The sequence below is a fragment of the Phyllobates terribilis genome, unplaced genomic scaffold, assembly GCF_046119375.1.
Source record: "Phyllobates terribilis strain yellow unplaced genomic scaffold, ASM4611937v1 Scaffold_3__8_contigs__length_932513732, whole genome shotgun sequence".
Classification (NCBI taxonomy): Eukaryota; Metazoa; Chordata; class Amphibia; order Anura; family Dendrobatidae; genus Phyllobates; species Phyllobates terribilis.
In genome coordinates this window covers 394,152,346-394,178,757 of record NW_027362763.1, presented here as the reverse complement: position 1 = coordinate 394,178,757, position 26,412 = coordinate 394,152,346, and the positions used below count along the sequence as shown (strand labels likewise).

General features: G+C 42.3%; 1 protein-coding gene across 3 annotated transcripts in view; it reads right to left on the bottom strand.

The window, feature by feature from the left end:
- COL19A1 (collagen type XIX alpha 1 chain) overlaps window positions 1–26,412 on the bottom strand; it is a 1,587,177-nt gene that overhangs the window by 420,163 nt on the left and 1,140,602 nt on the right. For all 3 annotated transcript variants that reach the window (XM_073675502.1, XM_073675503.1, XM_073675504.1), the window contains exons 34-36: window positions 13,650–13,703; window positions 12,813–12,866; window positions 9,146–9,199 (exon numbers count right to left, since the gene is read on the bottom strand). In XM_073675502.1, the coding sequence (XP_073531603.1) occupies window positions 9,146–9,199; window positions 12,813–12,866; window positions 13,650–13,703 (162 nt within the window). The remainder of the gene's footprint in view (window positions 1–9,145; window positions 9,200–12,812; window positions 12,867–13,649; window positions 13,704–26,412) is intronic.

Genomic DNA, 26,412 nt, shown 5'->3' with positions numbered 1-26,412 from the left:
ATTGATAGATCGGGCGATTCTGAAAGCGGCGATATCAAATATGTGTATGTGGGATTTTTTTTTTATTATTTTATTCTGAATGGGGCGAAAGGGGGGTGATTTAAACTTTTATATTTTTTTAATTTTTTAAATATTTAAAAAAAAAATTTTTTTTTTCACTTTTTGCTTGCTTCTATAGTCTCCATAGGAGACTAGAAGCAGCACTTGTCTGATCGCCTCTGCTACATACAGATGATCAGCAGATCACCTGTATGTAGCAGAAATTGTCCTGTGCTATGAGCGCCGACCACTAGGTGGCGCTCATAGCGACCAGCTCATGACAACCACTGGAGTCTGCTGCAGACCAAGGGTTGTCATGCCCACCCATCGCAATCACGTGACGGGGTCACCGATGGGCGGAGCTGTTAAATGCCGCTGTCAGAGATTGACAGCGGCATTTAACATGTTAACAGGCACGGGTGGATCGCGATTCCACCCGCGGCTGTTGCGGGCACATGTCAGCTGTAATAATCAGCTGAAATGTGCCCAGTTCAGTGTGGGCTCAGCGCCGGAGCCCTCACTAAACCGGGGGATTACAGCCTGTGCGTACTAATACGGCACAGGCTGTAAAGTGGTTAAAAATTTGTTTCAGTGTGTCAGAGAAGCAATTGACAACAGTTTGCTGTTCAAACTAGTTACCTACAGGACAGGTATTTAAAACTCTGCTTTCTCTGTCACATGTATCACATATACGTTGACAGAAAATACTGCAGTTTCTGGCATCCATTAAAAATTTGTTTCAGTTTGTCAATGAAGCAATTGACACCAGTTTGCTGTTCAAACTATTTACCAACAGGCCAGGTATTTAAAACTCTGTTTTCTCCGTCACACGGATCACATATACGTTGTCAGAAAATACTGTCGTTTCTGGCCTCCATTAAAAATTTGTTTCAGTGTGTCAGTGAAGCAATTGACACCAGTTTGCTGTTCAAACTAGTTACCTACAGGCCAGGTATTTAAAACTCTGTTTTCTCCGAAACATGGATCACATGTAAGTTCGCTCCAAACTCAGTCACTTGTAGTGAGCGTGGAAGATATTGTCCTTCATTTAAAATGGGCAAGGCACATGGCAAGGGACGGGGAACTGGACGTGATGGTGATGGTGCATGCAGAGGCCGAGGACAAGGAAGTGGGCAAGCTGAAATTGTGCCACAACAAACACCCACATCTTCTCGCCCGACCTTCCTGTCTCAATTCCTAGGGGACCGCAGCACACCACTATTGAACCCAGAGCAGTGTCAAAAGGTTGTTGGTTGGATAGCGGATAATGCTTCCAGTCACTTAGCCACCACCACCACCCTTTCTTCCACATGGTCAAGTCTCAGTAGCCGCGAGTCTGGACCACATATTCCTCACCCTGATCCTCCTTCCTCCCACCATGACGAGTGCCCGGAGACAACTGATCCCACACTTGGAAACTGGAGCTGTTCACTTTTCCATCTATAGATTCGGGCCTCTCGCCCGATCCACTTGAAGCGGGGCAAGAGGAGCTCGCATGTAGCAATGCCCAAATATTTGAGCAGCCACTGTCACACAAAGGCGATGGTGGGAAAGTGTCACAAGAAGTGGGCGATGATGACACACAATTGCCAGAAAGTCAGGAGGAAGACCAGGGTGCGGAAGTGGAAGATGAGGTGGTGGATGATATAGTAACTGACCCAACCTGACAGGAGGACATGTAAAGCGAGTAGTGGAGCACACGGGGGGGGGGGCAGAGCACCCCAACAGGCAGGAAGAAGCAGTGTGGTGGCCGCAGAAAGAAGGCAGGCAACCATTCCCCGTAACACCAAAACGAAGGAAATTGCCAGTACAACTGTTAGGTCTTCCTGAGTCTGGTTGTTTTTTAAACACACTACTGAATACCCCAAAAAGGCCGTTTGCACCACCTGCCAGGCCAGCATTAGCAGGGGTGGCAAAACTACAATCCTGACCACCACCAGCATGATCAGGCACATGGCAGCAAAGCACTTGACTTTGTGGGCCGAACCCCAGGGTCCAGGAACAGTGTCTGCGGGTGGCACCATTGCTTCTTCCGCTGCTGTGCATGCAAGCCAATCACCTGTCCATGGTGCATGCGAAGATGCCTCCTGCCCTGCACCTGTCGTTGCACGCTCTCAAGTAGCAGCATCAGGAAGCACGTCCTTGTCCTTGTCCCAGCGCAGCGTTCAGTTCTCCATACCCCAGTCTTTGGAACGCAAGCGCAAATATGCAGCCAAGGCCCCACTGGCCACACTACTAAATTCTCACATTTCACGACTGCTTGCACTCGAAATGTCGCCTTTTAGGCTCGTGGAAACGGAAGCATTCCGCAACCTGATGGCGGCGGCCATCCCTCGGTACTATTTCTCTTGGTGTGCCGTCCCCGCATTACACAAGCACGTGTCCCAAAACATTAGCCGTGCCCTCAACAATGCAGTTACCGGGAAAGTCCACCTAACCACAGACACGTGGACAAGTGCTTGTGGGCAGGAACGGTACATCTCGCTGACGGCACACTGGGTTAACATAGTGGAAGCCGGGACCCAGTCGGACCTTGGGATGGAACACGTCCTCCCAACGCCAAGGATTGCGGGCCCTAGGTCAATCAGGGTTGCCCCCATGGTCTACAGCTCCTGCACCTCATCCTCCTCAGCCTCCTCCTCCTCTTAAGCCTACATCTCCGAAATGACAACATCAGTCACAAGCTGGAAGCACTGCAGCACTGCCAAGGCCAAGCGGCAACAAGCTGTGCTGAAGCTAATATGCTTAGGTGACAAACCGCACAATGCTGAATAGTTGTGGACAGCTCTGAAAGAGCAGGAAGATCTGTGGCTCACACCGCTGAACCTACAGCCAGGCATGGTCATGTGTGACAATGGCCGGAACCTGGTGGCGGCTCTGAGGCGAGGCGAGCTCACACACGTACCATGCCTGGCCCATGTGCTTAACCTCGTGGTTCAGCGGTTTCTCAAATCCTACCCAGAGCTGCCGGATCTGCTTGTTAAAATACGCCGCCTGTGTGCCCATTTTAGAAAGTCACCTACAGCTTCCGCCGCCCTTGCAGTGTGTCAACAGCGTTTGCAGCTTCCGGCTCACAGACTGGTGTGTGATATCCCCACACGTTGGAACTCTACACTGCAGATGTTGGGAAGGATTTGTGAGCAGAAGAGGGCAGTAATTGAGTACCAGCATCAACAAGGCCATCGGTATTCGGTTCAGACTCCACACATAAGACCTCAGGAGTGGACATGGATGTCAGACATATGTACCATCCTCCAAAACTTTGAGGACTCCACCAAGATGGTGAGCGGCGATGATGACATAATTAGCATCACCATCCCACTTTTCTGTCTTCTGAAACACTCTCTGCTCACAATCAAAGAGGATGCATTGCACGTGGAGCACGATGAGATGGAGCAAGTAACCATACAGGGTGATTACACACAGCCCAGCCTCATCTCATCCCAACGTGGATTGGGTGACAATGAGGAAGAGGAGAAGGAGGAAGAACAGAAGCTAGTTTCATGCGCTATAAACGGTACTACCTGCACAGCTGTCATACCGTCTGTTCAGCGTGGATGGCCAGAGGACATAGAAGAGGAGGAGGAGGAGAGCATGGTCAGTCATCCTCTTGGTGAGGACACGGAAGTCTTGCCTGTTAGTATTCCGGCATGCAAGGCTGAGTTTATGTTATTCTGCCTTTCCCATGACCCTCGCGTTCTCAAAATTTTGGGTGACAGTCCTTACTGGTTGGTGACACTTCTAGACCCACGCTACAAGGAGAACTTTATATCTCTTATTCCTGAGGCGGACAGGTCTACAAAAATGGGGCTGTACCAGAAGGCCCTTGTTGCGGAACTATTAAAAAAATTCCCATCTGAAAACGCTGGCGGCAGATGGCACACTTCGTTGGACAACCAAGGAGTACAAGCGAGAGAGACACAACTTCAATCCAGCAGAGACAGGGGAACACTGTCAAAGTTCTGGGAGAATTTTCTCAGCCCCTCCCATTGCACAAGCCCTGAGGTGTGGGGTACTCTCACAAGGAGTGCAAAGTTTGGGAAGATGCTGAGGGAGTAGCTTGCCAACCGTACCAACGTCCTCCGTGATTCCTCTGTGCCTTATAATTATTGGATATCCAAGCTGTATATGTGGAATGAACTGGCTCTCTATGCCTTGGAGGTCCCGGCCTACCCTGCCACCAGTATTTTATCAGATCGGGTTTTTAGTGCCGCTGGTGGAAGTATAACTGATAAGCATATCCGCCTGTCAACTGAAAATGCTGACAGGCTGACTCTTATAGAAATGAACAAGGGCTGGATTGGGCCAGACTTCTCAACACCACTGAATGATAGCAGCGTAACAAACTCAAATACAGTGTCTTTTCTTAGGAGGTGTATTCCCATGCACCTTTTCACACCCAGACATGGGATGCTTCCTGATTTTGGCTATTTGCTCTTGTCTTCCTCCTTCTCCTCATTCTCCACCACCATATCACCAGGGTGACCGTGGTCCGTGATGCAACACCCACATAATTTTTTTAAAGGGTGTTTATGATGCCCGTAAAAAAAAAAAAATTATACAGTATGTTCATGTATACCCCCCCCCAGGGGTAAATGTTTGTCAGCCCATACACTTAGTGCATGGGCATTACAAGTATAGGAGGCCCGCTCCTTTCTAATGGGAACATTTTTTTATGAGGCCCTCCTCCACGTCGCTTCCAAGGGGCATTGGAGTGCCTCCCAATTTTTGGCAGCCCTTGCATTCACTGCATAGGCTAACACAATGGGAGACCCACTTCCTAATAATGGTAACATTATTTTCAGGAGGCCCTCTGACCTCCATATCTCTTCCAAGGAGCATTAAAGAGCCTCCAAATATTTGGCAGCCCTTGCATTCACTGCATAGGCAAACATAATGGGAGACCCACTTCCTAATAATGGTAACATTATTTTCAGGAGGCCCTCTGACCTCCATATCTCTTCCAAGGGGCATTAAAGTGCCTCCAAATATTTGGCAACCCTTGCATTCACTGCATAGGCAAACACAATGGGAGATCCACTTCCTAATAATGGGAACATTATTTTCAGGAAGCCCTCTGACCTCCATATCTCTTCCAAGGGGCATTAAAGTGCCTCCAAATATTTGGCAACCCTTGCATTCACTGCATAGGTCAACACTATGGGAGACCCACTTCCTAATAATGGGAACATTTTTTCATGAGGCCCTCTATGTCTCTTCCAAGGGCCATTGGAGTGCCTCCAAATTTTTGGCAACCCTTGCATTCACTGCATAGGCCAGCACAATGGGAGACCTACTTCCTAATAATGGTAACATTATTTTCAGGAGGCCCTCTGACATCCACGTCTCTTCCAAGGGGCATTGGAGTGCCTCCCAATTTTTGGCAGCCCTTGCATTCACTGCATAGGCAAACACAATGGGAGACCCACTTCCTAATAATGGGAACATTATTTTCAGGAGGCCCTCTGACCTCCATATCTCTTCCAAGGGGCATTAAAGTGCCTCCAAATATTTGGCAACCCTTGCATTTACTGCATAGGTCAACACTATGGGAGACCCACTTCCTAATGATGGGAATATTTTTTCATGAGGCCCTCTATGTCTCTTCCAAGGGCCATTGGAGTGCCTCCAAATTTTTGGCAACCCTTGCATTCACTGCATAGGCCAGCACTATGGGAGACCCACTTCCTAATAATGGGAACATTGTTTTGAGGAGGCCCTCTGACCTCCATGTCTCTTCCAAGGGGCATTGAAGTGCCTCCAAATTTTTTAAAAATATTTAGATTTGAGAGTACTCAGTGGTTGATACCTTTTAATGGCTAACTGAAAAGATGGTAACAAATTGCAAGCTTTCGAGACTACTCATGTCTTTTCATCAAGCATAGTATCGAGACCTGAGTAATCTCGAAAGCTTGCAATTTGTTACCATCTTTTCAGTTAGCCATTAAAAGGTATCAACCACTGAGTGCCTCCAAATTTTTGGCAACCCTTACATTCACTGCATAGGCAAACACAATGAGAGACCCACTTCCTAATAATGGGAACAATGTTTTCAGGAGGCCCTCCTCTAAGTCTCTTTAAAGGGGTATTAGGGTGCATCCAAATTTTCAAAGTGGTATTGGGGTGCATCCAAATTTTGGCAGCCCTGGCACTCACTGCATATGCAATAACAGTATAGGAGACCCACTCTTTAGTAATGGGAACAATAAAACATAGCCGGCTGATGGCTCTCTAAGAATAGTGAGGGCCGACTGCTGGTCCTTTAAGAATAGTAAAGGCCGCCTGATGGCCCTATAAAAATAGGCTTTTTGACTTTCAGAGTCCCTCCTTCATAAATGAAACATGATGTGTCTGATGATATCTCACACACCACATGGCCAGATAAGGTTGTAAAATTTTAAAATGACATTTCCTGGTGAATGCATTTGTCACGGTTGAAAGCAATGCAAAAGTGAAAAAACGCATCAAAAACGCTATGTGTGAACATAGCCCAAGGTGTGGAGGAGCATTTTTGTTCTTGGTTATTTATTTTGCTTTATATACAAGTCATTACCCTGGAAAGGATGTTCCTTAACATATTTCCCAGGAAAATCCATTTTGGTTTAGTTTTGGTATGTTTTATTGTGAGTCCATAAAAGTAACATAGTAACATAGTTTTTAAGGTTGAAGGAAGACTAAGTCCATTTCGTTCAACCCATAGCCTAACATGTGCCTAAGTGGCGTAATACCTCTGACAACGTTGTTGACAGACGTGATCTGGGAGTCAGAAATGCTGCCAGGGGCCTTCCCATGCTGTCCCCATGTCATTTGAGCACTGTTCCCATCGATTTGGGCAATTTTTTGGCCCTCTGCAGACCGCCGGGGGGAGCCGCCTGAAAAATGCTCAAGTTTCCCATAAACTTACATTGGGCTCGTTGCTCGGGTCGAGCAACCGAGTATTCCAATGTGCTCAGCCCGAGCATCGAGCACCCGAGCATTTTAGTGCTCGCTCATCACTAATTATTACCTAGTGTATTTTCTTTGCAAATAGGCTTCATTGATTAACTAGTTCTGGACTGCCAATAGACGATAAATGTCCAGGAAGTTCACACTTTATTGATAATGTTCTGAAGTATCATTGCATTTTAAATAGCTTGAAGGAGACTGTGCAACTATAGAGGTGGGAACCCGACTGTCAGACACAGCCAGACTCCCCACAGAGAAAATAAATGTGGTTAATAAGCATCCTGATCATCGTGAACAGTAAGCTGAACCAGTGCTTGTGTATACAGATTAGGAAGTACTGATGGCGCTTCCTCTTCTGGTCCCAACTATCATATGATTATTAGGTGTAGGTAGGGAGCAGGAGCTGCAGTTAGGAACCACGGTTAGCTTTACTATGCAGCCTGGAATCTGAATCTCTCCTGTAACTGGGGCTAATATACCAGCCTCAATAACAAGGAAATTCACAAATAAAAATAATACATTGATATGTTCAAATGCCCCCTAAAGGTCTTTTAAGATCTTATGGGGGAGGGGAGATGCAGTGTGTAAAATAGAAAAAGAAAGAGAAAAAATTAACAAAAACAAAAAAAGGGACACTGACAGTCCAAATTGTGGTTCATAGCCCTGCTTCTTTAAGGAAAAATATGTCCAATACATAAGAATAATTTCTATGGAAAGGGGAACACAGTTTATAATGTTTATTAGCTGTCAATTGTGGTCATAAAAATAAAAAAAAATTAAAATAGTCACATAATTCATATTCTTCTTTCAATTTTTCTCCAATATCAGCAAAAAATAAATATAAAAATTACGTAAAAATTAAGCCGCATGTATCATAAAAACAAAGAGGCAAAAACTGTTTGAATAACCATAGTCCCTTTAAAAGTATAATAGACCTCGAAAATGTGCCTGGTCAGGAATGGGGTAAAATGGACTGGTCCTGAACTACAAGTATCTAACATTGGTCACTTTGCCCGTAGAAGTCAATTACATAGGAGATTTCATTTTTACAGGTCAATTATAAGAAATAAAAACTGAGCTCTGATTGGTTGTTGTCCAAATGAGAACAGAGTAGGGATTAGGGTGTTATCTAAGAGTAGTTGTCCCTTGGTTTCATCTGTCCAAAGAATGTTCTTCCAGAACTGTGCTGGCTTTTTTAGATGTTTTTTAGCAAAGTCCAGTCTAGCCTTTTTATTCTTGATGCTTATAAGTGGCTTGCACCGTGCAGTGAACCCTCTGTATTTACTTACATGCAGTCTTCTCTTTATGGTAGATTTGGATATTGATACACCTGCCTCCTGGAGAGTGTTGTTCACTTGGTTGGCTGTTGTGAAGGGGTTTCTCTTCACCATGGAGATTATTCTGCGATCATCCACCACTGTTGTCTTCCGTGGGCGCCCAGGTCTTTTTGCATTGATGAGTTCACCAGTGCTTTCTTTCTTTCTCAGGATGTACCAAACTGTAGATTTTGCCACTCCTAATATTGTAGCAATTTCTCGGATGGGTTTTTTCTGTTTTTGCAGCTTAAGGATGGCTTGTTTTCAAAACCTTCCAAATGCAAGCACCACACCTCAAATCAACTCCAGGCCTCTTATCTGCTTAATTGAGAATGACATAACAAAGGGATTGCCCACACCTGTCCATGAAATAGCCTTGGAGTCAATTGTCCAATTACTTTTGGTCCCTCTAAAAACAGGGTGGCACATGTTAAGGAGCTGAAACTCCTAAACCCTTCATCCAATTTTAATGTGGATACCCTCAAATGAAAGCTGAAAGTCTGAACTTCAACTGCATCTGAATTGTTTTGTTTAAAATTCATTGTGGTAATGTCTAGAACCAAAATTAGAAAAATGTTGTCTCTGTCCAAATATATATGGACCTAACTGTATATTTAAACGAGGCTTTGCATCCTCCTGGCATAATTTTCCTTTATCTTCTGCAGTATTCTGTGATATGATTTCATGCATATGTTTTGATAGCATAAGAATCCATTTCCTGATTAGTATTCAATCTGAACACAACAGAAAACCTCCAAAGGCTTTATTCATGTCAACACACTTGATATGGTTAATTTTTTTACACTATACATTTAGTTTTTGTGAGGTATAGGTAAAAATCTTACAGGCGGTCCAGGTGGACCTGTGATGCCAGATATCCCAGGAATTCCAGGAGTACCCTAAGAATAAAAACACACATAAACATACATAAACATAAGTCCCGAATATAACATTATTAATTTTTATTTTTTCCATATACCTTAGCCTAAAATCTTCAACCATTTCTATGCTGTGAGCCACTTTCAAATATGACAGCTGTGAGATTGAGTCACAGTGAATAGTAAAGGAAAACTCTATGTCCTGTTCTGGGAAAGAGGCTCAGGAGCTGAGATTGCACCATACCTAGCAGATGCCTGTCTTACAGAGCTGGCATCTGATTATAATAAATAACAAGAGAAAGAAGTGCCAAAATGACTCTGTGTGACTGCAGACTTATGAACCCCCTCCAGAGCACGTACTGTGCGATGCAGGGATTCGCCAGTTTCTGAGTCGGGACCGGAGGGCATGTCTAGTGATGTGGCCACCCAGTGGGCGTGGCCGATTAGAGGGTGCAGCCTCACTCCATACAAGTGTATGGAAATGAAGTCGCGCCCACTGACTGGGGATATGAGTAACTCATACATACCCTCCGGTCTCTTCTCAGAAACTGCCGCTGGGGGATTCATAAGTCTGCAGTCACACAGAGTGACTGCAGACTTATCGGTTTGTACTGGACAACCCCTTTAATATAAAGAAACACATATGATAAAGTTTAAATTAAAAAACTGTCAGGACACTCCCTCTGACAAAGCTGGGTGAAACGTATATTGGGGCGCCAGGGTTGCACCACCACTGGGTTTTACGTCAGTTATACTATGCAAGTTCTCTTTATAACTTTGCCTGGCCTCATACTTTTATTATAATTTTAGTCCATAGTAGAAAAAACCAGCACAGCTGCACTTAAACGCTCCCCAGGCTGCAGAGCTTACACCTCTCCCACATTCACCGGGTGCTTGTCTTGAAAAAAATTCAGTGACCTATAGAAATGCATATAGGCGCGAAACCGCCATCGTCCGACAGGTGTACCTCCAACTGCCTTGCTTGCTGTTTTTAACATGAATCAGTAAAGAAGATTGTTTTTACATACCGATGAGTGCTGTCTATCTTTTCTACTTGCAACAATGATTTAAATTTTAGGCAGTAGGTAATCTTAGCATGTGGTTGTAGCCCTACATTCAGTCACTCTGTATTTTCATTTAAACTTTGTTATCATATGTGTTTTTTAGATTAATAAAAGTATTTATTTTCTGAGAGACATTTTTGCACCTCTTTCTCTTGTTGGTTAATTGTTTCTATTCTATAGATGTGTCTCTGCTACTGGTATTACTACTCTTTGGTAATGGCAAAATCAGTGCTGTAATCTGCTTGTAATAGCAGCGATTGGGTTGCACTGTTTCCATTTATTCAAAGTCACTGTCAATCTCTGACATCAGAATTTACAGTTGAAACCAGAAGTTTACATACACTATATAGAAAGACACATACGTATGTTTTTCTCAATATCTGACATGAAATCAGAATAAGCCTTTCTCATTTTAGGTCAATTAGAATTACCATAATGTTTAATAGTTGCCAAATGCCAGAATAATGAGAGAATGTTTAAGGCATTTTTATTACTTAGTGCAAAGTCAAAAGTTTACATACACTAAGATAACTATGCCTTTACACAATTCTGGACTGCCCATATGATGACATCATGTGTTTGGAAGCTTCTGATAGTTTTTTTTGGCAACATCTGAGTTAATTAGAGACACACCTGTGGATGTATTTTAATGCACACCTGAAAAACACTGCTTCTTTGTGTAGCATCATTGGAAAGTCTAAAGAAATCAGCCAAGATATCAGGAAGATAATTGTGGACTGTGCTTCTGATGATCTGATTCTAAAGTGGAATAATTTTGTTTCACTCAAAACATACACAGGGTCTAAAATAATTTTATGATGTCAGACCTCGAATTTTATATGCAACATTATTGAACTTTTTTGTGCAACAGTTTCAAGCTAAACTGTAAAAATTATAGGTGGCAGAAATATTTTTATGTTTTAAAGGGGTCACCTGGGACTTTGGTTATCTTTTGTTATGGATTTAAGGCAGGGATATCAAACTCAAGCACACAGACGGCCAAAATGAAAAACTTGGACAAAGTCGTGGGCCAATCAGTTTACAGTATAATGGGCCCCACACAGTCTTCCATACAGAATAATGGGCCCACGTAGTCCTCCAAACAGTATAATGGCTCTACATAGTCCTCCATACAAAATAATGGGCTCCACGTAGTCCTGCAAATAGTATAATGGCCCCATATAGCTTGCCATGCTGTATAATGGGACTCAAATAGGAGTGGTGGTTCTGGTGTCGTAGGCCAAATATAATCAGCCTGCAGGCCAGATCTGGCCCATGGGCCAGAGTTTGACATGTATGGTCTAAGGATATGCAGGCAATTAATTGCTAACTATATACATGTTCTGCCCAGAGCTGATCTTTGCCAGCTCAGAGCGGTCAAGGACCTCTCCTTTTAGTGATTCTGCTGCTTCATTTGACCTCAAGAGTGCAGCTCTTCTTCTTCCAGTCTGCTATGTCGATGGGGCGTCACTGCTGACATATTGCTGATTGACAACTGGTTACCAGCATTTAGGCAGCTAGCTGTTATTAGCATTATATTGACAGATATACCCCTTCAGCAGAGCAGAGCAGAAAAGAAGAAGCTGCTCTGTCGATGTGACATCACCGGAAGCCGAAGAATTGCCAGAAAGAGTGGTTCGTGACCGCTTTGAACATACAAAGATCTGCTCCTGGCAGAAAAGGCTAGTAGATAGCAACTACTTACCTGTAAGTTCTTAGACTCACAGCAAAAAATAGGCAAAGGCTCGGATAACCCCTGTAATGTTTCAAAGTTGTAAGGACTTGTCCAGGAATAAAATATAATGACATATCGTGCATTACCCAGCAGACGCAACTACACATTAGTGCTGTTTAGCTCTGTTGAATGTCTACATCCAGCTATCACTGGAGCCAACAACAGCTGATTGGTGGCTGTACTGCATGTAGGATCCTCAATGATCTAATACCAATGACTGATAGATCATCGATACTGTATCCGTGGGGGTCCTACATACAGTACATCCACTGATCATCTTGAATCAAGTGATAAATCATCAATATTTATTAGTGGATAGCTCCTTCAATTAATATTTTTCATGGTAGATTTTAAACATATAACAGTATTGAAATATTTTAATCATTTTGTAGTATTTTGGTTATGCATAGCATATATTTATAGCATAAATAGTATTTTTAGTATATATTTATAGTATATTTATTTATCAATAATATTTGTGGCTACCTATATATATTGCTGTATCATTGTTATAATTTGTTTTGTTGACTTAACAGATATGTAAGTTATATGTAATCAGAAGAAGTCTGAGGAATTTTGTTTTTTGCAGGTAATACATTGACAGATATTGTAATTTGTATGCAAATATATACAAAATTGTAATGTTCAGATACATTCTGCAAAATTTGCCTCATCCATAAATGTGCATAATTAGAAAAATGCAATTATATTCTCCACTGTGGTTACAGAACAATTTCATAGGATCCAGTGCAACTAGTTCATATTTACCATACAAACACACTCTGGATGGGAGTTGCAGGAAGAATATTTAGATAAAAGAAGAAAACATCAGTACCTGGTCACCCTTTTCTCCAGACAGGCCAGGAAAGCCACGTTCACCTTTGATACCCTAGAAAGAAAATCCAACAACCAAGCAATCATTGTATTTCATTTCAAGCTCTGCTAACTGTATTGCTTCAAATGAACTGTACAATTCATTTTTAGTAGCATGCAGAGTTACCAGAGAATCTGTCATACACTATTCATACACATAAAACCTTCCGACCAAAAATGATTTTTTACTCGAGTTCTGCTGTGAGGAACAGCAAATGGCTAAATCGTAGGCATCCATGGGGGTTATATTGTTCAATGAAATTAATATAATTTATTCCAAAAGTTATTTATGACAATACGATGCTCAAATATAAGTCTACATAATAAATATGTGAGTAGACAAGACAAGGAAAGGTAAGTCATCTAGCTATTCACAGGATAGGAAGAAGCAGTCAGTGATTCATTATCGTCCAGTCATCTGAACTCGAATCTGTGGTCGGCAATCTGAGTCAGTGTCTGGCTGAACTGAATAACCTGTATGATATATTTTCATCATGACATGCTGATCAACAATCTGTTTTCTATTCTCCTCACAACATTTTTCTTTTTATCTGTGTAAAATAAATGTATTGCTGCTGAACTGCTGTCAGTGTCATTACACGGCCCTGACAACCTGTTTATTTTACCGATGTTGATCACTTCATCTGAATTGATCACTAAGATCTGTTTTTTTGTAAGGTTGAATTAATTCCAGGTAGTCTAATAAATCGAATGAAATGTATTTTTATGGCTTATAAATGTAATGATGTACAGTATGTGGCAATTTAACGTTTGGTTAGTACTCACTTTGTCAACTTACCTTTGGCCCTTCTTTGCCAGGGATCCCAGGAGGGCCTCTTGGACCTGGATCGCCCTGTTAAGTAAAATAAATTATAAATTAATTGAAGGGATTACACTAGAGATTATTATTCTATTTAAAGGGAACCTGTCAGAACGATCCATCCACTCTCTCCTCTAAATTGTTAATATGGCCATATAGTTTTCTGAAACATGTTGTTATACATACCTTTACTTATGCAATCTGCTGCTCCCTGAATGAAAAATCACTTGTTAAATTCATATGTAAATGAGGCTTATGTGCTCTGGGCATGCCACAGCACTTCCCAAGTCTTTGCCTCCCTTGCTCTGTTTCCCGCACAATTATATAAAAAATCTGACTACTATGACTAGATAATATACAAACAAAAAATACAGCTGCACTCAGTGTATGCTAAGATGTATGCAAACATTATATATGTGAAATGTAACCTTCATTACTGCTATATTAAATATACTTATACAATGAAGGTCCTTAGGACACAAATTGGCCAATTTATGCTTGCCCACTAACCTTGACAAGGTGACCTTTCTCTGGTAGGACCCTAAAACTAATATTTATCAAAAATGCCTCTCCCAGGTGGAAGCATACAAATGTAAAGATTAGGTTGAATAAAGACTGAATAAAAACAGCCATAGGCTCTGTTTCTTACCCAGCCCGACCTTCCACCATTTGACTGATAGCACAGTGGCTGTGTAGTCAATGAGTTGTCAGTCAAGCAGTGGAAGGTTAGCCATAAGCAGATAATACAGCTGGGGAGGCAGTGCATAGAGAGGTACTCTGATCACACCCAGAGCACTTAAGCCTCATTTGAAAAGGAATTAAAACAGTAATTATTCAGTCAGGGTATGACATATTTCTTCAGAAAAGGTATGGGTGACACTAATTTTCAGAAAGCAAATTAACCATATAAACAGTTTTTTTGGGTGGGGGGTAGATATTTTGTCGACAGATTCCCTTTAAACATTTATCAGTGGAAACAAGACTGTATAAATATCATTCTGGGCTTCTACAGAAACAATGTGCACATCCTATACCTTCATACCTTTCACTGAAATATATTATAACTAAAGTGCAGTTTATATTTGCATTGTGTCTTCCATTTATGACATAGCCAAAATTTTTGGCAATAAGGTGATGGATCCATTACATGATGGTCACCAATGGCTTGGAATGGGGTCCTGTTATGGTGCCTGCTGCTTTATAAGAAAAAATAGCTCTGCATACTTTACTATTTTTTTTCATTAATTATACTGGAATTTGCACCGTACCCACACCAGTCGGCTATGATTTGCTTTGTTGGTGGCCTGATAAAAGCAATTTATAGGGTTGGAACACAATAGCCCCATCTGTTTGTTAGTAGCCACTGGCGTATACAGTGCTTTATCTCCTATTCACTTCCAGAGCAGATAGCTGAAAATTGGTGTGGGTGTTGGGTGTCGGGCCGCCACCAATTTGATATTGATGACCAAACTTGTTGATGGGTCACCAATATCTAAGTCATGACAACTCCTTTAAAGAGCAATGGAAAATAGTCATAAAATGTCATAGGGCTTTATAGTTGTCTAAGTTTGGCTCATTTTAGATGGAGCAAGTGCTAAAAGGAAGCTGAGAGTTGCTCACCTCAAACACTTATATAGGTTATCACTAAATATCCAAAACATCCAGAAAGTGGCAGTGGTACTCCTGTTTTTTTATGGTAAATTAAAGTCATAATGTTCATCCTAAAGTCCTAAAGCTCCAGTACCACAAGCCGCTAAATTTTCCATTGTTTCATGAAATTACAATAATTCTTATACCATTCACTTTTCTCATTTCTTACATTTTTATTGTCAATTTCCCATGTTTTATCTTATTTTAAAATCCAGAAGCTCATCTAAGAAATTAGTGATAAAATGTTCATTTACAGGATGAAAACATAAAACACCAGTTTTCCAATTGGCCCATACAGGATTTAAAATATGTAAATACATTTACAGATCAAATTTAGAATACGTGCTTTATTAAATAAGTGACCAACATCAAGAAAAAAATAGGAAGGTAATACCATTAACAAATGCTGTAAGCTGATTCATGCTGTAGCTCTTAGTGCCAGAGGAAACAAGTCTTCAAAAGATCCCTGTTGAGAGCTACAAGCATTCTTGCTTTACGCTTATTTTGTTGGCAGTATAACTTTAGCCACAGCAAGAAGGATTTCAAGCTACCTGAAAACTGGATTGTAGCAGAAGGTGGAATTATTTCTATCAAGATATATATTTTTTTCAAATCCAGCAGAAATGTAAAGGCAACATGACTTGTAGGGGCAAAGATTCTCCTGAGAAATCAAATGGTAATAAGTGAACAACCTACCATATAGAACTACTGCAGAAGAGATATTTTTTCTGATCTGTCTTCTGCTTTCATTTCTGTTAAAATTAGGGAATATGGATACCATAGAGTTGGACATCAGCACAAGACTCTTCCATATGGGACAGCTTTCAGATGGATCTTGCCCATCCATGCACTGCAGATTAGGCCATTCATTGATTTGCATATAAAACTTTGTCAATGGCCAAATGCACCATCTTCCAGCAAAACTAGCTTCTATTTTAAAAGTGATGCTTTCCATAGAAATTTAGTTCGATATATAGTGCTATTAATTTACATAGTGCTTTACAGACATCATCACTGACCCCATTGGGGCTCACAATCTAAATTCCCTATGTCTTGCGAGCGTGAGAGGAAACCCATGCAAACATAGGAAGAACATACAAATTCCTTGCATATGTTGTCCTTGGTGGGATTGAATCCAAGACCTCAGGCTATAGTGCTAACCACTGGACCACCATGTTGTCTATCTGTATATATACACTGCTCAAAAAAATAAAGGGAACACTTAAACAGAATATAACTCCAAGTAAATCAAACTTCTGTGAAATCAAACTGTCCACTTAGGAAGCAACACTTATTGACAATCAATTTCACATGCTGTTGTGCAAATGGAATAGACAATAGATGGAAATTATTGGCAATTATCAAGACACCCTCAATAAAGAAGTGGTTCTGCAGGTGGGGCCCACAGACCACATCTCAGTACCAATGTTTTTGGCCCCTTTTGAATGTTGGTTGTGCTTTCACACTCGTGGTAGCATGAGACGGACTCTACAACCCACAGAAGTTGCTCAGGTAGTGCAGCTCATCCAGGATGGCACATCAATGCAAGCTGTGGCAAGAAGGCTTGCTGTGTCTGTCAGCGTAGCGTCCAGAGGCTGGAGGCGCTACCAGGAGACAGGCCAGTACACCAGGAGACGACGTGGAGGGGGCGGTAGGAGGGCAACAACCCAGCAGCAGGACCGCTATCTCCGCCTTTGTGCAAGGAGGAACAGGAGGAGCACTGCCAGAGCCCTGCAAAATGACCTCCAGCAGGCCCCAAATGTGCATGTGTCTGCACAAAAGGTTAGAAATCGACTCCATGAGGGTGGTATGAGGGCCCGACGTCTAAAGATGGGGGTTGTGCTCACAGTCCAACACCGTGCGTGACGCTTTGCATTTGCCACAGAACACCAGGATTGTCAAAGTCGCCACTGGCGCCCTGTGCTCTTCACAGATGAAAGCAGGTCCACACTGGGCACATGTGACAGAAGTGAAAGATTCTGGAGATGCCATGTAGAGCAATCTGCTGCCAGTAACATCCTTCAGCATGACTTGTTTGCCAGTGGGTCAGTAATAGTGTGGGGTGGCATTTCTTTGGAGGTTCCGCACAGCGCTCCATGTGCTCGCCAGAGGTAGCCTGACTGCCATTAGGTACCGAGATGAGATCTTCAGACCCCTTGTGAGACTATATGTTGGTGCGGTTGGCCCTGGGTTCCTCCTAATGCAGGACAATGCCAGACCTCATGTGGCTGGAGTGTGTCAGCAGTTCCTGCAAGATGAAGGAATTTAAGCTATGGACTGGCCCGCCCATTCCCCAGACCTGAATCTGATTGAGCACATCTGGGACATCATGTCTCGCTCCATCCACCAATGTCACGTTGCACCACAGACTGTCCAGGAGTTGGCGGATGCTTTAGTCCAGGTCTGGGAGGAGATCCCACAGGAGACCATCTGCAACCTCATCAGGAGCATGCCCAAGCACTGTAGGGAGGTCATACAGACACGTGGAGGCCACACACAATACCGAGACCCATTTTGACTTGTTTTAAGAACATTCCATCAAAGTTGGATCAGCCTGTAGTGTGTTTTTCCACTTTAATTTTGGGGGTGACTACAAATCCAGGCCTCCATTGGTTAATAAATTTGATTTCCATTGATGATTTTTGTGTGACTTTGCTGTCAGCACATTCAACTTTGTACAGAACGAAGTATTCAATGAGAATATTTCATTCATTCAGATCTAGGATGTCTTATTTGAGTGTTCCCTTAATTTTTTAAGCAGTGTATATATAGATATATCAATGAGAAAAAGATCCAGCTCACCATCAAAGGATTCACTTTTATTTCAGAGCAAGGAGGGCTTCTATGCCCAGATGCAATCAGTAGCAGGAAGAGGTAGAAAATATAGCTTCACAAACTTTTTTTTAAAGACTATATATTTTCTTTATTAGTGAATAATAGTAATCCAGTGAAAAAAAAAAGTTAAAATTCCAAATTCATTGCATGGCTATAGGATCCATGGAGAACGCATAGAATAGATTTACACAATTTAAGTGTATAACACCCTTAGTCAGACAGTACTTCTTACAAAAGCCTTTGTTGGTGATGATAGCTTCAAGATGCCTCCAGTATGGAGAAACTAGTCACATTCATTGCTCAGGTGTGATTTTGGCCTATTCTTTCACACAAGCACTCTTCAAATCCTGAAGGTTCCGAGGGCTCCTATGAACTCTGAGCTTTAGTGCCTTCCATAAATTTTCTATTGGATTCAGGTCAAGTGATTGGCAGGGCCATTCTAGCAGCTTTATTTTCTTTCTCTGAAACCAATTGAGAGTTTCTTGGCTGTGTGTTTGGGATCATTGTCTTGCTGAAATGTCCACCCTCGTTTCATCTTCATCATCCTAGTAGATGGCAGCAGATTTTTATCAAGAATATCTCTGTAAATTTGTCCAGTCATCCTTCCTTCAGTTACATGAAGTTTGCCAGTGCCATATGATGAAAAACAGCCTCACACCATGATGTTCCCACCTTCAAACTTTACTGTTGGTATGGTGTTTTTGGGGTGATATGCAGTGCCTTTTGGCCTCCAAACATGGTGTGTACTATAGCATCCAAAGAGTTAAATTTTCATCTCACCTGACCAGACTATATTCTCTCAGTATTTCACAGACTTGTCTAAATGTTGTTGAGCAAACTTTAAACGCGATTGAACATGATTTTTCTTCAGCAATGGAGTCTTGCGTGGTAAGACTGCATACAGGCCATGGAGGTTGAGTGCATTACTTATAGCTTTCTTTGAAACAATTGTACCTGATGATTCCAGGTCTTTCTGTATCTCTCCACAGGTGGTCTTCGGCTCTTGGACAACTCTCTGATAATTCTTTTCACTCCTCTGTCTGAAATCTTGCGGTGAGCACCTGATCATGGCCTGTTTATACTGAAATGATGGTCTTTCCACTTCTAGATTATGGCCCCCAACAGGACTCACTGGAACCTTCAGTAGTTTAGAAATTCTTCTGTAACCAATCAGTATGTTTTGCAACAATAAAGTTGATAAAGGTCTTGAAACAATTTACTGGTTTTAGCCATCAAGAGATATTTCTTGTGTGGCATCTTGCTAATGAGACACCTTTTTATAGGCTATCAGTTGAACCAGATTATATTATTTTTCACTAGGCAGGATTACTTTCTAATTACTAATAGATTTCAGCTGGTGTCATGACTTTCCATGGATTTTGCACTTCTTTCTCTTCATGTGTTCAATACTTTTTCCCTGTCCAACTTCTCATTAATACACATAACTTAATTTATGGACATCTATGGTTTGATTTCTTTGCCTGTGTGGATTGGGTGGGTTGTTATCGACATCTGGTGAGAATTTCATGTTAATAGCACCTTTAGAAATATATTTACTTAGAAAACTGGTGATGTGTTCAATACTTATTTCACCCGCTGTATATGTTTGAAGGAGAGCCAAATGTGCAAGGTGAGCAACATTCACAGAAATTTGTGTATACATATTCATTTATAACAAGTTCTGACTATACATTAAAACTAAAAGGGAAGAAAAAATAAAGGAAAAGTAGTTAGAAAAAAATAAGAAAAAAGTAGGGGGAGAAAAGGGGGAATATTGGCAAACTTTAGTTACCATATATACTCAACTATAAGTTGACTTTTTCCACCCATTTTTTAGGCTGAAAAAGCCCCCCTTGATTATACTTAGGTATATACATAGGAGCGGGGCATACGCAGTAGCCGGCTGCTGCAGCTACCACGTGTGCCTGCTGCTAAAGGGAAATTAATATTTACCCCTCTCCACACCCATAGGAGTGAATGTTCATTTCTTTAATAGTGTGCGCACAGTGTCAGCATCGCCGCAGCTCCCGCTGCGGATTAGTGATCCTCTGTGAACGCTACTAAAGAGCCACAGTGGGAGCTGCGGTGCTGCTGACACTATGCGCAAGCCATTAAGAACAGTGATATTCACTCTTCTCCACGCACATAGTCCCGGCATGGAGAGGAGTGAATATCCCCGCAGCTCGCTGCGGTGTCTGAGGGCACATGGCAGTGACGTCATGCGCTGCTCAGATGCAGAGGCGAGCAGCTGCTGGCAGAACAGGAGCAGCACTGGACCTGAGGGGAGGAAGGTGAGTATGGGTGTTTATTTTTTTTAATGTGTTCAGTGATGGGGGGCCATGCAAACCAGGATAAGGGGCCATACATACCAGGATTGGGATGAGGGGGCCATTCATACCAGGATTGGGTCTGAGGGGGCCATACATAGCAGGATTGGGGATGAGAAGGCCATATATACCAGGATTAGGATGAGGGGGCCATGCATGCCAGGATTGGGTCTAAAGGGGCCATGCATATCAGGATTGGGGATGAGGGGGCCATGCATGTCAGGATTGGGGATGAGGGGTTCCATGCATACCAGGATTCAGAATGAGAGGTGTCATACATACATGGATTGGGGATGAGGGGTGCCATACATACCAGGATTGGGGATGGGGGGTGCCATACATATCAGGATTGGGCATGAGGAGTGCCATACATACCAGGATTGGGGATGAGGGGTGCCATACATACCAGGATTGGGGATGAGGGGTGCCATACATACCAGGATTGGGGATGAGGGGGCCATGCATATCATTATTGGGGATGAGGGGGCCATGCATTTCAGGTTTGGGGATTAGTGGAGCCGTGCATATCAGGATTGGGGATGAGGGGGCCATGCATACCAGATTGGGGATGAGGGGTGCCATACATACCAGGATTGGGGATGGGGGGTGCCATGCATACCAGGATTGGGGATGAGGGGTGCCATGCATACCAGGATTGGGGATGAGGGGTGCCATACATACCAGGATTGAGGATGAGGGGGCCATGCATATTAGGATTGGGGATAAGGGGGCCATGCATTTCAGGTTTGGGGATTAGTGGAGCCATGCATACCAGCATTGGAGATGAGGGGAGTCATGCATATCAGGATTGGGGATGAAGGGAGCCATGAATACCAGGATTGGGGATGAGGGGTGCCATGCATACCAGGATTGGGGATGATGGAGCCATGCATACCAGGATTGGGGATGAGGGGGCAATGCATACCAGGATTGGTGATGAGTGGGGAACACTTACCAGGATGGGTAAATTTACCAGTAGCAGCTGCATTTCCCACCCTAGGCTTATACTCGAGTCAATAAGATTTCCCAGTTTTTTGTGGTAAAATTAGGTGCCTCGGCTTATATTGGGGTCGGTTTATTCTCGAGTATATATGGCACTTTCTGTGCAATAAGGACTTAATAAATTAGAAACGATATAGCCAGAAGATAAAATCTGAAGACTCTCTAAACTGAGTCCAGGGGAATCATCTGGAAACAAACTCTGAGTTAGCTTTGTTGCTTGAGACCTTGAGTTTATTATTAGAGATGAGCGTTTTTCTACTCGAACTGTTCGCCAATCTCAAATTCGAGCTGTTTTGGGCGGTGTTCGAGCCGTTCGGCGAACACGAACGATTTGAGAAAAATTCGGCTGTTCGAGGTTATGTTCGATAACTGTTCGTGCACCAAAATCATAACTGGATTTTTTCTCAGTAATGATGAAAATTAATGTTAATACGCAGTTTGAGTGTACAGCGGGGTGGGGGGAGGGGCAGGGGATGGATCTCTGCAGGAATAATGAAGATCTCCATTTTTTTTTCTCTTTCCCGCATTTACAGTGGGGAGGTGCAATCTGTCAGCCTATCAGCAGCGCACACACGGAGCGAAGTGCTTTTTTTCACACAAGCAAGGGCATGTGTCATTGGCAGTGTATGTCACATGTCCTTGCCCTATAAGACCAAGCCATTTTCCCCGTCGCCACCATTTTCTCACTGCTGCAGCTGCGTGTTAGACGGCACCGCTGTTGCTGTGTGCGCTATACCTTGTTAATTTCAAGCCAATTTTCGCACAAATCTACAGATAGCTTGGGAGTAGGGAATAGTTGTGATTGCAGTCCTTTTAAGGACTAGGTTACAGCATTTCCTACGACTTTTATCAGGCAGGTCTGTGCTCTTAAATAGATAGGTTGTGGGAGTAAAGACTAATTGTAATTGGAGTCCTTTTCAGGACTAGGTTACATCAGTTCCTATCAGTTTTTGCCAGGCAGGTCTGTGCCAGTGCTGTGCAAGTTTTTTTCACAGCATTTGGCTGAATCTAGCAAAGCTAATCCTTTTTGGCCTATTGCAGAGTGTGTTAGTCAGTGGAGTAGCCTATCTGTGTTGCAAGATATACCACCTGTGTATAGAATACCAATTTTTTTAATGCACCTAGTGAAGTAAAATCTTTTGGGCATAGCATCATTCTATTAGTCCATCTATACTGACCTCCATCAGGTTGCAAATTGAATATAATTTTTTTCTGCATCTAGCTCTGAAAAAATATTTGGCCTTCTAGCAGTGTGTGGGACTTTCTCTATTAGTCCATCTATACTGACCTCCATCAGGTTGCAAACTGAATATATTTTTTTCTGCATCTACCTCTGAAAAAATATTGGGCTTCTAGCTGTGTGTGGGACTTGTTCTATTAATCCATCTATACAGACCTCCATCAGGTTGCAAACTGAATATAATTTTTTTCTGCATCTACCTCTGAAAAAATATTTGGGCTTCTAGCTGTGTGTGGGACTTGTTCTATTACTCTATCTATACTGACCTCCATCAGGTTGCAAATTGAATATAGTTTTTTTCTGCATCTAGCTCAGAAAAAATATTGGGCTTCTAGCTGTGTGTGGGATTTGTTGTATTAGTCCATCTATACTGACCTCCATCAGGTTGCAAACTGAATATATTTTTTTCTGCATCTAGCTCTGAAAAAATATTTGGGCTTCTAGCTGTGTGTGGGACTTGTTCTATTAGTCCATCTATACTGACCTCCATCAGGTTGCAAATTGAATATAATTTTTTTCTGCATCTAGCTCTGAAAAAATATTGGGATTCTAGCTGTGTGTGGGACTTGTTGTATTAGTCCATCTATACTGACCTCCATCAGGTTGCAAACTGAATATATTTTTTTCTGCATCTACCTCTGAAAAAATATTGGGCTTCTAGCTGTGTGTGGGACTTGTTCTATTAATCCATCTATACAGACCTCCATCAGGTTGCAAACTGAATATAATTTTTTTCTGCATCTAGCTCTGAAAAAATATTTGGCCTTCTAGCAGTGTGTGGGACTTTCTCTATTAGTCCATCTATACTGACCTCCATCAGGTTGCAAATTAAAAATAATTTTTATCTGCATCTACCTCTGAAAAATATTTGGGCTTCTAGCTGTGTGTGGGACTTGTTCTAATAGTCCATCTATACTGACCTCCATCAGGCTGCAAATTCAAAATAATTTTTTGTCTGCATCTAGCTCTGAAAAAATATTTGACCTTCTAGCAGTGTGTGGGACTTTCTCTATTAGTCCATCTATACTGACCTTCATCAGGTTGCAAATTAAAAATAATTTTTATCTGCATCTAGCTCTGAAAAAATATTTGGGCTTCTAGCTGTGTGTGGGACTTGTTCTATTACTCCATCTATACTGACCTCCATCAGGTTGCAAATTGAATATAATTTTTTTCTGCATCTAGCTCTGAAAAAATATTGGGCTTCTAGCTGTGTGTGGGACTTGTTGTATTAGTCCATCTATACAGACCTCCATCAGGTTGCAAACTGAATATAATTTTTTTCTGCATCTAGCTCTGAAAAAGTATTTGGCCTTCTAGCAGTGTGTGGGACTTTCTCTATTAGTCCATCTATACTGACCTCCATCAGGTTGCAAATTAAAAATAATTTGTATCTGCATCTACATCTGAAAAAATATTTGGGCTTCTAGCTGTGTGTGGGACTTGTTCTATTAGTCCATCTATACTGACCTCCATCACGCTGCAAATTCAAAATAATTTTTTGTCTGCATCTAGCTCTGAAAAAATATTTGGCCTTCTAGCAGTGTGTGGGACTTTCTCTATTAGTCCATCTATACTGACCTCCATCAGGTTGCAAATTAAAAATAATTTTTATCTGCATCTAGCTCTGAAAAAATATTTGGGCTTCTAGCTGTGTGTGGGACTTGTTCTATTACTCCATCTATACTGACCTCCATCAGGTTGCAAATTGAATATAATTTTTTTCTGCATCTAGCTCTGAAAAAATATTGGGCTTCTAGCTGTGTGTGGGACTTGTTGTATTAGTCCATCTATACTGACCTCCATCAGGTTGCAAAATGAATATATTTTTTTCTGCATCTACCTCTGAAAAAATATTGGGCTTCTAGCTGTGTTTGGGACTTGTTCTATTAATCCATCTATACAGACCTCCATCAGGTTGCAAACTGAATATAATTTTTTTCTGCATCTAGCTCTGAAAAAATATTTGGCCTTCTAGCAGTGTGTGGGACTTTCTCTATTAGTCCATCTATACTGACCTCCATCAGGTTGCAAACTGAATATAATTTTTTTCTGCATCTAGCTCTGAAAAAATATTTGGCCTTCTAGCAGTGTGTGAGACTTGTTCTATTAGTCCACCTATACTGACCTCCATCAGGTTGCAAATTCAAAATAATTTTTTGTCTGCATCTAGCTCTGAAAAAATATTTGGCCTTCTAGCAGTGTGTGGGACTTTCTCTATTAGTCCATCTATACTGACCTCCATCAGGTTGCAAACTGAATATATTTTATTCTGCATCTACCTCTGAAAAAATATTTGGGCTTCTAGCTGTGTGTGGGACTTGTTCTATTAGTCCATCTATACTGACCTCCATCAGGTTGCAAATTGAATATAATTTTTTTCTGCATCTAACCCAGCCAATAGTTTTGGCCTAATACCACAGTTTGGCCACTCAGCTCTGCTCGGTTCCCATCCATTGTTTTTTTGTGCAAACAACTCCAGAGTTGTGAATTAGTTAACCATCAAAATGAGTGGAAAAAGGCCTGCTGCTGGTGGAAAGGGGAATAGGCGTGTTGGGAAGGGGAAAAAAGGTTGTGTCCGTGGGGTAGGTGTTAAAGCAACAGTAACATCTGCAGAAGAAAGACCATCTTCCAGCCAAACTAAAATGTCTACTTCTTTTAGCGGACAATGTGATAAGATCCCTTTCTTACGGCCACGCCAATCTCTACAAATTCCAGATGAGGCACAAAAACAGCAGGTGCTTCAACGGATATCAAGTGCTCCTTTAAGTGGGCTCTCCTCCACATCAACTTCAACATCACAAATACTCCAGTCCTCAAAGGTGTCACCCCAATCGCACTTGCTTCCTCACAGCTCCCAAATCTCCAGCTGCCCGTCTGAGTATGAGGTAGAACAGATGGTTGAGTCTGCAGAGCTGTTTACTCATACTATAGCCTGGGAATCAGAGGTCGACTCCAGCGCTAATGTGAATCCAGACGAGGAAATAATCTGCACTGATGCCCAGAATCTTTATGAGTTGGATCCAGGACCAGACGCAGAAGGTTCTGACCATAATGTAGACCCTCATTCCCAAACTGTAACTCCTGTTGGTGGAGACAATGAGGAAGACGATGATGAGACTCAAATACCTGATTGGAGCGACAACTTTAGTTTTTTGTCAGGGCAGGAACAGGTTGGCTCTGAGGACGACGGGTGTGATAACGCACAGGGTGATGATGATGAGGTTGGAGATCCCACTTACTGTCAACCCACAGTCAGCCAAGAGATGAGGTCAGCAGAGGAGGTGGAGGAAGATGCTAGTGACGACGAGGTCAGGTTGCACCTTCCTGGACAGAGACGTATTACTGGAAGCACGTCAACAACTGCATCCTCAAACACAACTCTGCCTCTCACCACAAGTCGTGGTGGCTCTTCAGGTCGCATGGGTGCTAAGCCTTGCATAGCCTGGGCATTTTTTCAGATCGATAAAGATGACCCAACTCGTGTTATCTGTAACATTTGTCAGCAAAAGCTAAGTAGAGGCCAAAAAATACATAGTTTGAGTACTTCATGCATGAACCGGCACATGGACATGAAGCATAAGTTGCAGTGGGAAGCTCAGTGTGCTACAATGCGGCCTAGCCGGCCGGGCCAACCACCGTCTGCCATATCTTGTGCATCCACGGCCTCTTCATCCTCTGTGACTGG